This window comes from Hemicordylus capensis, chromosome 6 (assembly GCF_027244095.1).
Source record: "Hemicordylus capensis ecotype Gifberg chromosome 6, rHemCap1.1.pri, whole genome shotgun sequence".
Taxonomy (NCBI): domain Eukaryota; kingdom Metazoa; phylum Chordata; class Lepidosauria; order Squamata; family Cordylidae; genus Hemicordylus; species Hemicordylus capensis.
This window is the reverse complement of record NC_069662.1, coordinates 129,938,878-129,952,781: the sequence shown is the minus strand read 5'-3', so window position 1 is coordinate 129,952,781 and position 13,904 is coordinate 129,938,878. Positions and strand designations below refer to the sequence as shown.

Below are 13,904 nucleotides of genomic sequence, written 5' to 3'. Positions count from 1 at the left end.
CTGCCTCTGAATATCCTAGTCTAGACACTACAGTTAAATGTCTGAGCACCATGGCTCTCTGGTACCTGGGATTTGTTAAGCCCTGCATTAACGTACATTACTTACTAACTTTTTCTCTATGTAAACCTCTTTCAGAACTTTTTTGTTTAAAAAACGGTACACAAATGTTGTTAACAACAGCTTAAACTGAGCTAATTACAAGGGCGTAGCCACGTAATGACACAGCGGGGAAATTACTTGCCTAGTGCAAGTTTGAATCCCCGCTGGTATGTTTCACAGACTATGGGAAACACCTATATCGGGCAGCAGTGATATAGGAAGATGTTGAAAGGCAACATCTCATACTGTTAGGGAGGAAGCAATGGTAAACCCTTCCTGTATTCTACCAAAAGAAAACCACAGGACTCTGTAGTTGCCAGGCGATGACACTGACTCAACGGCACACTTTACCTTTAATTACAAGGGCAGTAGCATTCACAAAAAAAGATCATTAGGAGGGCAAGAGAAGAAATGTCCACCAAATCTGTGCATTGCAGATCACTGTGAATAACAACAAAGAATATCACTGTGCTAGGGAGTAAACCTGGACCTCTTCCATGCAAATCTTCAATACAAAAAGTGCCACAAGTCAAGTTGGGAGCAGGGCTCACAAATCTCTGGATGAGGACCAGGAATGTGCACTGAGGAGAGGGAGACCTCCCCCAACAGCCTCTTTTGCTCAGCAACAATGAAATATTTATATACCACTTTTCAACAGAAGTTCCCAAAGTGATTTACATATAAATTAATAAATAGGCTCCCTGTCCCCAAAAGGCTCACAATCTGAAAAAAGAAACATCAGACACCAGCAACAGCCACTGGAAGGATGCTGTGTTGGGGATGGATAGGACCAGTTGCTCTCCCCCTGCTCAATAAAGAGAATCACCACTTTAATAAGGTGCCTCTTTGTTGAGTTATGGATTTTTAAAATACACCATCATAACAACATGTATACATATTGCCAATGTAAAAGAAAACAAAGATGTATTATGATGTACATGTAATTATGTACACTGCATAACCAGCATTTACTTAACTGGGAAAGTTTAATAATCTTATATCATGGTTTTGAGAGTACAACTGTCACAGGAACATAGGAAGCTGCCATATACTGAGTCAGACCATTGGTCTATCTAGCTCAGGATTGTCTTCACAGACTGGCAGTAGCTTCTCCAAGGTTGCAGGCAGGAATCACTCTCAGCCCTATCTTGGAAAGCCAGGGAGGGAACTTGAAACCTTCTGCTCTTCCCAGAGCGGCTCCATCCCCTGAGGGGAATATCTTACAGTCCTCACACATCAAGTCTCCCATTCATATGCAACCAGGGCAGACCCTGCTTAGCTAAGGGGACAAGTCATGCCTGCTACCACAAGACCAGCTCTCCACTCGATCAAAAGCCCAGAGGACTGTTCACAATTCACAAAAAAGTTGAAAATGTGAAACTATTTTAGAATGAATCAGACCATGTCAGTACTGTTGACACAGACTGGTATCATCTTTTCAGGGTTTCAAGTCAGGGGTTCTTCTTCAGCCCTACTTGGAAATGTTAGGACAGTGTTCTTTGATGGAAGCCTGTGGTGGCTCCCATCAGCTCTAAGTGCGGCTCCCTAACACCGCCTAGAGATGTATATATCAGGAGGTATAAAAATATGACAAATACATAAATAAATGATTGATTGATTTGATTGATTTATAAATGATTGATTTAAGGGAAGAGAGCTGGTCTTGTGGTAGCAAGCATGACTTGTCCCCTTAAGCTAAGCACGATCCGCCCTGGTTGCATACGAAAGGGAGACTAGAAGTGTGTAAGATATTCCCCTCAGGGGATGGAGCCCCCTTTTAGAGTTTTAAAAGAACTCTGTTCCAATAAAACATACATCTTATCTATTTCAAGTATTCACATGTTCCTTTTCCATTAAAATGAAGTGTCCATCATGGCTCACAACACCAAAAAAGTTATAAAACTGAATAGAAATAAATACTGAATAACGTTTTTAGCACAACAATATCAGCCAGTAAAACACAAAGAGACCAGGGGGTGTTTTCCAGACTACGAGATTTGCAACAGTTAATGCATTGCAAACTGTGACGGAATAGTGTGCCGGTTTCAAAATGAGAGTAAAGGGTTGTTTAATGCTTCATTGTAAGCTGGTGGCCATTCATATTTTCCATCCCCTGAACATATTTTCCAGGCAAGAGTGTCCATATTCTCCTTGAAATGCATTTATCTGCTCCTCCTCCTGCTCCATTGGGGCCAATGGAGTTGTGGAGTGTGTGTGATGTGATACACACACACACACACACATATATATATACACACACACACACATATATATATATATATACACACACATATATACATATATTTAAATGGGGGAGCGAAAGGAAATCCTGTGGCGAGCCTGGAATGGGGAAGAGAGGAACTGGTGCGCCTGGGTGGGCATTCTCTTCCATGGTGGCAGCGGTGGCCAGCAGCCCCTCAGATCCCAGGTGTGCGGGAAGCCTCGCTGAGTAGAGCAGGCCGCTCGCTGCTTGCTGGCTGCTGTCACTGCTCCCACCCAGAGCCAAGGCAGACACGTGGGACGCGCACGGGCAGCCTCATCAAGCAGAGCAGGCCGCTCGCTGCTCACTGGCCACCACTGCTGCTCCCCACCCCCGAGCCAAGGCAGGTGAACAGGCAGCCTTGCTGAGCGGAGCAGGCTGCTCACCACTCGCTGGCCACCACCACTCCCCCCCCAGCCAAGGCGGGTGCGCAGGCTTCTCACCACTCACTGGCCGTTGCCACTCCCCCCAGAGCCGAGGCAGGCATGCAGGAAGCCTCACCGAGCGGAGCAGGCTGATCACTGGCCACCGCCGCCTCCCCCACCGCCTGAGTCAAAGCAGGCGCGCAGGCAGCCTCGCCGAGTGGAGCAGGCTGCTCACTGCTCACTGGCCACCGCTGCCACTCCCCCCACTAGAGCTGAAACAGGCACGTGGGCAACCTCACCAAGGAGCCTGCTCGCAGCCTGCCACCACTCCCCCCCCTGAGCCAAGGAGGGCACGCAGGCAGCCTCGCTGTGCAGAGCAAGTTCTTCACCTCTCACTGGCCACCGCCACTCCCCCCTGCACACATGGCAGTGGCCGTGCCGGCTGCCATGCCACTGGGAGCCGAGGCAGGTGAGCAGAGCAGGCTGCTCACTGCTCATTGCCTTGGCCACCACTTGCTCCCCCCGCCCCTCGGATGGCACAGCCGGCGGGAGGCTGGAGCCAAGTGATCCGTGAGGCAGGCTGCTTGCCGCTCACACCGCCACCACGGTACTACCACCGTGGGGCCCCTCCAAACGCAGGGCCCAGAGCGATCACACCAGTTGCCCTGCCCTAAGGACGGGCCTACCCCTGGCAGAGCCTCACTAGGGCCGGCGAGCCTTGTGGCTTTCTCCTCTCAGCCTTCATCCTCGCTGCTTCCCTCCTGCCAGGCCTTCTCCTGAGGAGGGAGGAGGGAGATGGCATGCCTCCAGAGAAATAAATAAGTAGAAGGGAAGAGGCGGAAGGGAAGCGAGTGCTCCTCCAGTCAGGGCACAGAGGTAAATGAATCATGATTCAGTTCAACTGGCTTCCTTTTAAGTAAGTGACTGTTCTCTCTCCCTGCCCTTTGCCTTGTAGTATTATTTATTTATTTATTTAACATATTTGTATACTGCCCAAAATGCAATTCTCTGGGCAGTTTACAATGAAACAATTAAAACAACAAATAAAAAGATTAAAACTTTGCAACAATTTAAAATTTAAAACGTTAAAAATATTAAAAATCATCGAACAATTAAAACAGTATCTAATTAAAAGCCTGGGTGAACAAATGTGTCTTGACTGCCTTTTTAAAAGCTGTAAGAGATGGGGAGGCTCTTAAGTGGGATTGCACAAAAGTAAATGATTTAGTTCAATGGGCTCCCGCTTCAGTAAAAAGTTCACGAGAAAGGATTGGATTCAGAAATCTGCTCAGCTGCACTAGTATGAGTCTCTGGCCAAAGTAGCAAATTAAAAGGGGAATGCACAAAAGAATCCTGGCGGAACAACAATAATAAACCCCTCCATTCTTCTTCCTCCCCCTCTGTGCTGAGAAGCTCCAGTTATGTTGGGAGCAAGTGGAGGAGGAAGGTGTGGGGTACCGAGATTTCTCCCTGCCTGTTTCTCTCCCCAAGGCAAGGGGACGGAGGAAGCAAGGAGTGGGGCGCAAAGAACTGTCCACACTGCAAAACGCTACAATGAACAAAATGTGGGGCAAGGCAACAGAAAAATACAGCTACTTTCCTGCAGCACATTTACAATGTTGTAGGGCAAAAACACATCATTAAAATTCGAATCAAGGCATGGAAAATGTGAACACACCCTGCTTACAATGCAGCGACACCAATGTGGAAACACAGGCAATATGGAGGGGCACTTAGAGGATACTGTGGGAATACGTTCCAGTGTGTAATCTGGAAAGCACCCAGCAGGGGCAGAACTCGAAAAGCCTTGGGAAAGAAAAAGAAAAACCCGAAAAGATAATGATGAAAGAGCCTCACAAACCTGTCTGGGGAGGGCATTACAAAGACGGGGCACCATGCACTGAATACAAATTTTTTGTATTTGTATATTATATATTTTAATATTGGATTGTTTTTATATTTTTAGCTAAATACTTTTAATTCATTTTTATTATGTGTTTTAACTTTTGTAAACCGCCTTATGATTGTTTTAACGAAAGGCAGTATATAAATCTAACAATAAATAAAATAAATAAATGCTATCCTCCCAGTCTCTGACAACAGGGACACCTGAGAAAGGCTTCTGAAGGGGCTTTCACAGGATTGTGCTTATGGGAGAAGGCCATTCCATTAAGTACCTTGGCCCTGAACCATTTAGGGTTTCACAGGTCAAAACCAGAACTTTGAATTATGCTGGGAAACCAACTGGTAACCAGGGTCAAGCTCTTAAAACTGGCAACATGCATGCCAGTTTGAACATTAACAATCCAGCTGTCGTATTCTGAACTAGCGGATATGTTCAGTCTGAAATGTTTACGAACTAGTATATTAAGTATACAATACAGTAACATTCAAAGGGGTACATGAGCCTGAGGGTATATGAAGATGAATCAAATTAAAAAGCAGTCATGCAGGATGCTGACAGGCAGGAAACATCATGGGAAAATGTAGAGGGGGTGGGAACTGTCACTGACTCACCGGTCCATTGTTTGGCTGAGGTAAAAAAAAGCAAACATTATTGGGATATACTGAAGAAGAATCTTCACACAAATCAAGTCTGAATTCCAAACGTTTCAGAAATTCAAGCCTAACTGGATAGCCCATATGATGGTGAAATGAGGTTTCTGCAATAATAAAAAATTTCACTCTGGCTATTTCAATGCATTTTTGCTAATTCTAACACAAGTTATTCATTCCGTTGATTCAACTTCTTACACTTTTGCCAAAAAGCATTAAGTTGAAAAAACCATGCTTGGTATTTTATTTTATTTTATTTTTTTTACAGTTTACTGCAAGAGTCTTCACAGGCTTTGGGGTGCTAGTGTAGCAAAACATTACTGCATTTCTAATAGTCCATGTACATTTGTGGGTCTAATTTAATGTGGGGAGGAAATCTCTACTGACTTCTGACAAAGTTCATTAAATACTGTAAACAAGAGCATCTATAAGCACATTGATCCTCCAGAATACTTTCAAAACACAATTTAATTGCATTTAAGAGGAATTTAACACCAGAACACTTCTAAGAAGCCCGAGAAGCTCAGATTCATTAAAAAGGTTTCTAGCTTCTAGTGGCAGGAAAAAGCACAGAGCTAAGAAAAAGACAATACAGCCAGTAGTCTTCAATGGTAGGATACAAGCTGCCATTGGGCATAAGGCTCTACGGATGCAGATAAGCATTTTATGGTACTCCAGCTCTATACTGCAACCTCACTGGCCTAGCATTGACAATCAGTGGCACTGGCTACTACATGGGATTTAATATTAGAAGATCTATTAAAATGGGACCGCCTCTTGTAGAGAAAAATGTGTCTTAAGGCCAAAATTAAGATAAACAAATCATTCCAAGTTGATCACGTTCATGATTTCTAAAGCCCTTCTCAGGATTTTGCTCGGGATTTTGAACAATTTGGAATTATTTAGAAAAAAGGCTCTTCATCATCTCTAGTCAGAAGACTCAGATGGTAAGAAGAAGCTTGTCAGCTCTCTGAATAAATTGGACATCAGTTCTGAGTATGGAACACAATACAAAGTATTCAGATATGCAAGAATCGTCACTGCTGGAACTTCATACGTATCTGAACAATCTAGTAGGAGAACCTGGTAAAGATACACTTTTTAAATTGCAAATTCTATCACTGGCAGTGCCCTAGCTTCAAATTCTCATTCACATTTTGTATGATATGCTTCCTGCCATCAATGAACTATATATACCGACCTCATGATACATTTAGTATCAATTTTTAACACAACTGAATTAGCTGATAAATCCAGAAAAACTTCCAGATAAGGGATGTAGTTGCAATATTCCTACAAGGACAGCTCTTCCATGTAGAAATTAGTGTGCTGCAGGTGGCTAGATGATATTAACATACATGTAGAGTACACCCAGGCTGGGAAGCTGCAATCAATCATGGCTTCCTATCACACGTATATGCAATTTCCTTGCAAGTGAGATCATTATCAACATGAAACAATCCATGTTGAAATCTATACAAAAGTTCTTCCATGTATTCTAAAATTATTCCAGGAATTTTGTTAACATGAAAAAAATCTCTATGAATTGTTATGAAGTCAGTCACATGGATCAAGACAGCTATGGGATCTTTTCTGGAAGTGTTTAGTGATAATAGATTAATATTCCAGCAAGAAACTATAGATCTAATCCTAAAGACTAATCCTAGGGAAGTCATCCACCTCTATGGCAGGGTTGGCCTGAGGCTCAATCACAACACAATCCCTGACTATTGGCTGCTGGAAATGATGGGAGCTGTAGTCCAGCAATAGCTGGAGGGCCTCAGGTTGGCCAACCTAGCCATAGAGCTGGATACCATCCTTAGGATTAGCCCTGTAGAACCATCTGTTCAGACCTAGGGGTTTTGTTTGTTTGTTTGTTTGTTTGTTTTGTTTTTTGTTTATTTTTTTGCAGCTATAGAGCTTCAGGTTGGCCATCCCTGCAATAAGGATTTTTAAGTTTAAAGAAGCTCCTGTGTGCTGTAGAAAAGTCCTCATCTATCAGACTAAAAGTCTTTGGAAACCTAAATCTTACCCCAAATATATTTCTGCACAAGCGAACACACTAATATCCCATAACCTGCTCTTAAATGTGCTTCCTTGAAAGCAAGTCCCATTGATTTCAACTGGACTTGCCTCCAAGCATGTAAGATTTGGATTTCAGCCTGAGGTGTGGGTCACACAAAACACTGGGACAGGTAAGACTCATGGCATTACAAAACAGAATTATATTTTATATTTCTAACAAAAAGGACAATGAAAATAGATATAACAAAGTTTTACTTTTACTTGGCAAAGATGCAATTAAAAAAACTAATAACCTAACAAAATAGTTATCTTGCAAAAAGCCTATTTGCATTAGAAATAACTTTAAATGAAAATATGCGATGCAGAACTTGAAATTTAGTCTTTTTTCTTTATTTATTTAATTCAGAGGTCCCTCATAATATGAGGCCTAAGCTGTAACTTACTTAAGGTAAGGTAAAATGTGCCGTCAAGTCGATTTTGACTCCTGGCGCCCACAGACCCTGTGGTTTTCTTTGGTAGAGTATAGGAGGGGTATATGGAAGACCCATTGCCTCCTCCCGCTTAGTATGAGACGATGTCTTTCAGCATCTTCCTATATCGCTGCTGCCCGATATAGCACCCGCAGGGATTCAAACCGGCAACCTTCTGCTTATTAGTCAAGCATTTCCCCGCTGCACCACTTAAGGTGACTATAACCTACTTAGCTAGTACCTAAATCCAGTAGACAGTAGGCAAGTGTATCTATATCAGTTTAGGAACAGGATTTCCTCATGCTTAGGATCAGGCATAACTTCAAGGTTTACTGTGGAAGTGTGTTTTTGGTAACTGCTGACAAGAAAGAGTGCTAGAGATTCACACACCTATAAATTAATTCATTATTAATTATATAATTAATAAATATTAAATAAATTAATTTACCATTTTTTTAAAAAAAATAATCAAATATTCATAACAGGTTTTGAAAAATCAGAGCAGTGAAATACTCTAATCCTAAACACATTTCTATGGAAATATGGCATGGCTCACTCACGCAAGTGCATCTCTTGTTTTCCCTAGATGTGCTTAGTATGTATGTACTTGAGGCAGCTGAATGAGGCAGCTGACCCCTATTTACGAGGAGATAGGAAAGTTCTGCCTGGGTATTACAGCCCATTCACATATGCAGATCAACAAGTGAGGTAAGAACCTCAGGATGTTCAGAGTTTTCTGTTTGCCTTATTTCAGGGTTACACAACTTTGGCTCTCCAGCTATTAGACTACAATTCCCATCATCCCCAGCCACAGTGGCCAATAATCAGGGACGATGGGACTTGCAGTCCAACAACAGCTGGAGGGCCCAAGTTATGCAGCCCTGCTTTAACTGGTAGCAATGAGGTACCTCTCTTGCAAATTAGCACAGCTTTGTGATACTGGTATGCATATTCAGAACTGGATTCCACATTACAAAATAAAAAGCAGACCTGATCCAGCCACTACTTCCCAGGGGTGAAGGAAAGATGTACAACCCATCCATTCCAAAGCAGCCAAAATAGCTACTCTACCTGCAGGAGCAGAATGTAAGAAAAACAAGGCTATGGCACAGAGGGAAGTAACTTGCCTAGGAAACAGGAAGGTTGCTGGTTCAAATCCCCCGCCACTATGTTTCAAACAAAATTCAGACTATGGGAAACACCTATATCAGGCAGCAGCGATATAGGAAGATGCTGAAAGGCATCATCACATACGGCGCAGGAGATGGCAATGGTAAACCCCTCCTGTATTCTACCAAAGAAAACCACAGGGCACTGTGGTCACCAGAAGTCAACACCAACTCGATGGCACAACTTTACCTTTATACAATATATAAAAATATATCATACTTAAATATATCTTATAATTAAAATGTGGTAGGAATTTTCAGTTAACATGTGATAGAAGTCTTGATTTTAGCACAATATGGATACGGTATCTTTTCTGTTGCCTTCAATTCCTGGCTACTTGTACTTGGAAAATTGTCAAAGAATCAGGTGACTATAATGGTTCAAACCAAAGTCCTTTCATAAATGTGACCTTTGTGTCAGTCTCAATGCTCTGAAGTGTACGAGAACTACACTAGGGCCTGCTGTTTGTGTGTGTTTTTCTTTTAAAGCAAATCTCTATTTCATCAAAGAAACACCAAATGATTACGCTATGCTATATAGCAGACACAAATGTACACTGTGTGAGTTTATATCTTGAGGATATAAGAACCTAGTTTCTGAGCCAAGTGCTTCACAGCGTAAGAGATGCTGGAGATGTAAGAGATGCTGGAGATGGCCCTTCAAAGCCACTTCATAGTATTGAGGAGTTTTAAAGATACCCTAAGACTACCCCTAAGTCACAGTTACTACAGAGTAAGCCCTATTGGACTTAGAATGACATAAGAGTAAGGCAGTCTTAATACTGGGGCTAGAGACTTTGAGTCTCCTCCAAAACTTATTTCCATTGCTAGAGGCAAATGAACCAAAACAAAAGAAGATGCCTTTGGACATTTACTAAGCACCTTCTTTGCAGTAGGTCATCCCTTCTGGGGAAAGGCAAATCACTTCTCTCAGATTACTCTCAAAGGAAAGGGGCTTCCAGGACAGGATCTATCAATGGCTACTAGCCATGACAGCTATAGAGAACTTGCATGTTCAGAGATAGTAGCCCTATTCACAGGATATGATCAACACACATACGATCTGTAGAGTGTACGTATATAAACACACACAGTTTATTCAACACGTTCTGTAACCCACATTTGAAGAGGCCTGTATCCAGGTTCACTTCTAAAACGAACAAGTGCACAGCCATTCACACAACATGTACGTGTGTAGACACCTGTATGCACGTGCAACATAATGTCTGAACAGGGCATCTCTCCGAATACCAGTTGTTGGAAGGCAAAGAAGGGGAGGGAAGTGTTCCCTTCATGCCCTGTTGATGGACTTCCGGGGCGCAGCGGTGGGAAACAGTTCTCTGGACCAGACCTTCAGTCCGAGCCAGCAGGGCTGTTTTCCTGAGGGCATAAAGCCTGGATTAGCCGTCAGTCCGGGGTCCCTCTCGGTTTGCAAAACGACGCGCTTCCCACAAGCACTACCGCCTGGGTCGGTGGGAAAGCATTGCCTGGCAGCTCAAGGCTCCTCTTCCCACAACCCAAGGCCTCTTCTCCTTCCCTTTAGGATCCGAGGGCAGCCCAGGATGCCTCCCTCCCCTCCGCTCTTCCTCCGCCCAGGGGCCTAAAAGGCGAGCCAAGTGGCCCCAAGGAGAGGACAGGCCCTAGGTCAAAACGAGCAGCTCCCCTTGCCAGACAGGGAGACCGCCGTCTCCACCGCAAAGGCAGCAGCCTGCGAGCCAAGCAAGGTGCGGAGCCGGAGGAAGAGCAGGAGGCACCTGGCTCTTCAGGGGGCTCCTCTCCTCCGCCACGCAGGCTCTGACTTACCTTGGCAGCCATGCTTTACCCTGCGCGGCCGGTTGCCCCCCTCCCCTCCCGAGCGAGGCGAACGAAGGAGGCAACAAACGGCGTCCTGCCTGACGCACCAACCAGCCGCCAGGAACGGCCGCCGCCGGCCGCTCATTGGCTGAAACCAACCCCGGGGCTCAGCTGGAGCGCGCGTGATCCGCCGGGGTCCTCTGGCCTGCCCTGCAAGGTAGCGCGTGCTCCCGGGTCTGCTGCTCTGCGTGCGTTGGGGGTCTGTTGTGCTGGGCAGCCAAACGGCAAATCGCCCCAGCAGTAGGCAGCCCGTCCCGGGGAATCCGAGTGGATGGATGGAAGAATGCCGGTCGGGGGTGGTGTGGAAGACGCCACGCGGGGCGAGATTTTAACCAGCTGCCAGTGGGCTGCTGCTGCACCGCGTGGAATTAAAGAGGCTGCTGTGCTTGGGGAATGGCTCAGGTGGGGACGATTGGGGGCTTTTTGAGCACTGATCCACGCGATTCGTTCCTGCCATAAATAAGTCAGCCGGATCCACGCAGTGTCCTATAGTCCACGGGACACAAAGCCCTGTGAATTCGATGGCGCTGTGGATTCTCGGGTTAAGCCCCAGAAACTATTCTTGATGCCAGCTCTTGAAGAGGTTGGGTCACCATCATTACTGACGAAGCCCGTCTCAGCATATGCCACGTGCTGTGTGTGCCTCCTCCCCGTCTTAAGCAATCTCGCCACTCAGCCGGGCCCCTACACATCTGGGATTCAAATGACAGGGAATACCGTGCAAGCTTGTGGCCCGGTGTTACAAATTATGCCCATTGTTTACAGCCCGATTCCAGGCATGGTTACGTGGGGAAAATAAGTCCCAGTGCGTTCAACAGGGCACTCCAAACTAAATTTGCATGGGATTGCGAAATAAAGATCTCAGGAATAATATTTTCGCCTAAAGACGTTCGCTGGTTTAATTTCTATAAAAGAGATGGTTGGGCCCTGGTTTCTCATACGGATGCCTTGCCCTTTAATCCCAAATTGCGTTGGACTGGCTGTGGTTAATCAGTGGTGGGGAGATAAAGCCACTCTGCACATGCTCAGTGAAAGTGCATCTTTCTATATTATAACATCCGGTGTTCCAAAACTACTGGCATTCAGAACAGGATCTGAAATAAAAGAGTGGAATCCCAGTCGTGTTCCAGAGCAGCCAGAGAGGAAGTCATAAAGCTGGAGCTGTAGTGTTTTTGGGCAGAGGATGGTATGTTGAGTACCTTGCAAGCAGGATCCCCTGTAATAGCCATTGTGCAGCCTGATGCCACAGCAGAGTGCACCTTAGCCCTCTGTCCTGGAATCAGTAGGCTTTAACTTTGCATAGGATTGCAAGCACGGATAGGATTGGGAGCAAGCCTCACATATCTCATGATGCAATCACAGCATAGCTATGAGCTCCATATATGGAATAGTGCAAATACCACCTTCCACCCCAGGGAGCATTGTCAGTACCTACCACATTGCTGGCCTTGCCTTTTTCGATTGACAGCTCCCACATTTACAATCTGGCACATAAGCAGGAACTGTTCTTGCTGAATACATTTGTGGTCAGGCTCTCAAACTTCTTAGAAAATAATATTTGACTGGACGAGTCTCCTCAAGTCAAGAAAAAAATCCCAAACCTGTTCTGTCATTCCTAAGTGCCGGGTAAAAAAAAAAAAGGGGGGGGGAGAGAGACTCCAAATGGGTAAGCTGTGCAGTCTTACATTTTGTGAGCTGTCCCATAAATATTCAGTAAGTGCTATATCCTCAACTGGCATAAATCAGCACAGTTCTAATGTTTTGAAGGGCACCATTCTAATTTACACCAGTGGAAGGCTTTTCTGTAATGTGCAAAGTACATCTTTTCTGAAGTCATTTTCCCCCCTGACTGACAACAATATCTTGCAACTCAGGATGCCTTTGGCATGAATACATTATGAAAAACCTTCCCAACTAAATGAAAGGTAATCATCCTTCATATGCAATGAATTTGTTTACTCTGTAAAGATTCGTTGCAGTTGATTAATTATCAGTATCTGCAGAGAGTTGGGGTAACAAGGCAGCTCTGATGAGAGAATTATTGGAGGACATGCTCAGAATACATACAGCCTCACACATGTCATGTATGCTTGGAATAGTTATCAGTCTGTAATGGACTACTAATATTATTTTTTGTCCACAATTAGTCAGTGACCATCAATAACTCTCCTGAGACAGAGAATGAGTTTTCCCCCAGTAGGATCTTAGCAATCAAGAGAAAGGAAATATTATTCAATCATTTGTTCATGATTAATCGCATTCAACCATTAAGCAATTTCTGCTCTCTGTGTTAAATCATTGTTATTCCGAGTGGGCAAAAGATTTGCATAAATGCAAGATGCCAATGACAAAAAAAAAATGCTATCAAAATAATTTTAACTAATAGCCAATGAAACATTGTCTGCCAGAAAGCTTGCATATCTGATGTCCCATTATTTCCATTCAGAAGTGAACAGGATAGAGAGGTTCAGTGGGGGGAGAAAAACAAGCCTAGGCTTTCACTTTTACAGTGTTAGGCTGCACAACTTTTGGAATCAGCTCCCTGAGAGACCTGCCAAGCCATTCCACCATTAGTATCAGGTGCAAAATTAAAAACCTTTGTCCTGTATTTTCCCATCTTTTAAAAACATTTCTAACTTCTGACTTCAGTTATTGACTGTTGTTTTAGCATCTGAATTATTCAATTTTATTTCTTTAAGTACAGCTCAGTCCTGTGCAGTTTTCCTTGGAAATAAATCTCATAGTGATCAATAGGGCTTACTCCCAGGTAAACATGGATAGGATTCCAGCCTAAGTTAAAAAAAAAACCAACGGTAATAATAATTTAACAGTTCTGATTTATCAATGGCAAGCATCCTTTAGGGTAGTCTAAATATTTGTGATATGAGTAGATTTATGATTTTGTGTGTAAAAAGGGAGCTCTAACTATAACCAGAAATTAAATTAACTTTGAACTAGTAAATCATAAAGCTATTTCAGACTATCATGGGGTGATTTGCAGGAGGGAAGCATTCCCACTCCTTTCTTGGTAGACAAGCAGAGCCTCCATTTGGTTCTGCTAACTCACCCCACAGACAATAGCAGCAAGAGAAGGCTCCACAGAAAA

General features: G+C 44.0%; 1 protein-coding gene across 2 annotated transcripts in view; it reads right to left on the bottom strand.

Annotated features, from left to right (window-relative positions):
* Window positions 1–10,892, bottom strand: part of SLC25A13 (solute carrier family 25 member 13) — a 187,097-nt gene extending 176,205 nt beyond the window's left edge. The window contains exons 1-2 of one of the 2 annotated variants that reach the window (XM_053262709.1): window positions 10,748–10,835; window positions 5,242–5,256 (exon numbers count right to left, since the gene is read on the bottom strand). In XM_053262709.1, coding sequence (XP_053118684.1) covers window positions 5,242–5,256; window positions 10,748–10,759 — 27 coding nt within the window. In that variant the 5' untranslated portion in view covers window positions 10,760–10,835. Of the gene's footprint in view, window positions 1–5,241; window positions 5,257–10,747 lie in introns of both variants that reach the window. The other variant, XM_053262710.1, reaches the window with a different exon arrangement.
* Between the last annotated feature and the right edge of the window lie 3,012 nt (window positions 10,893–13,904).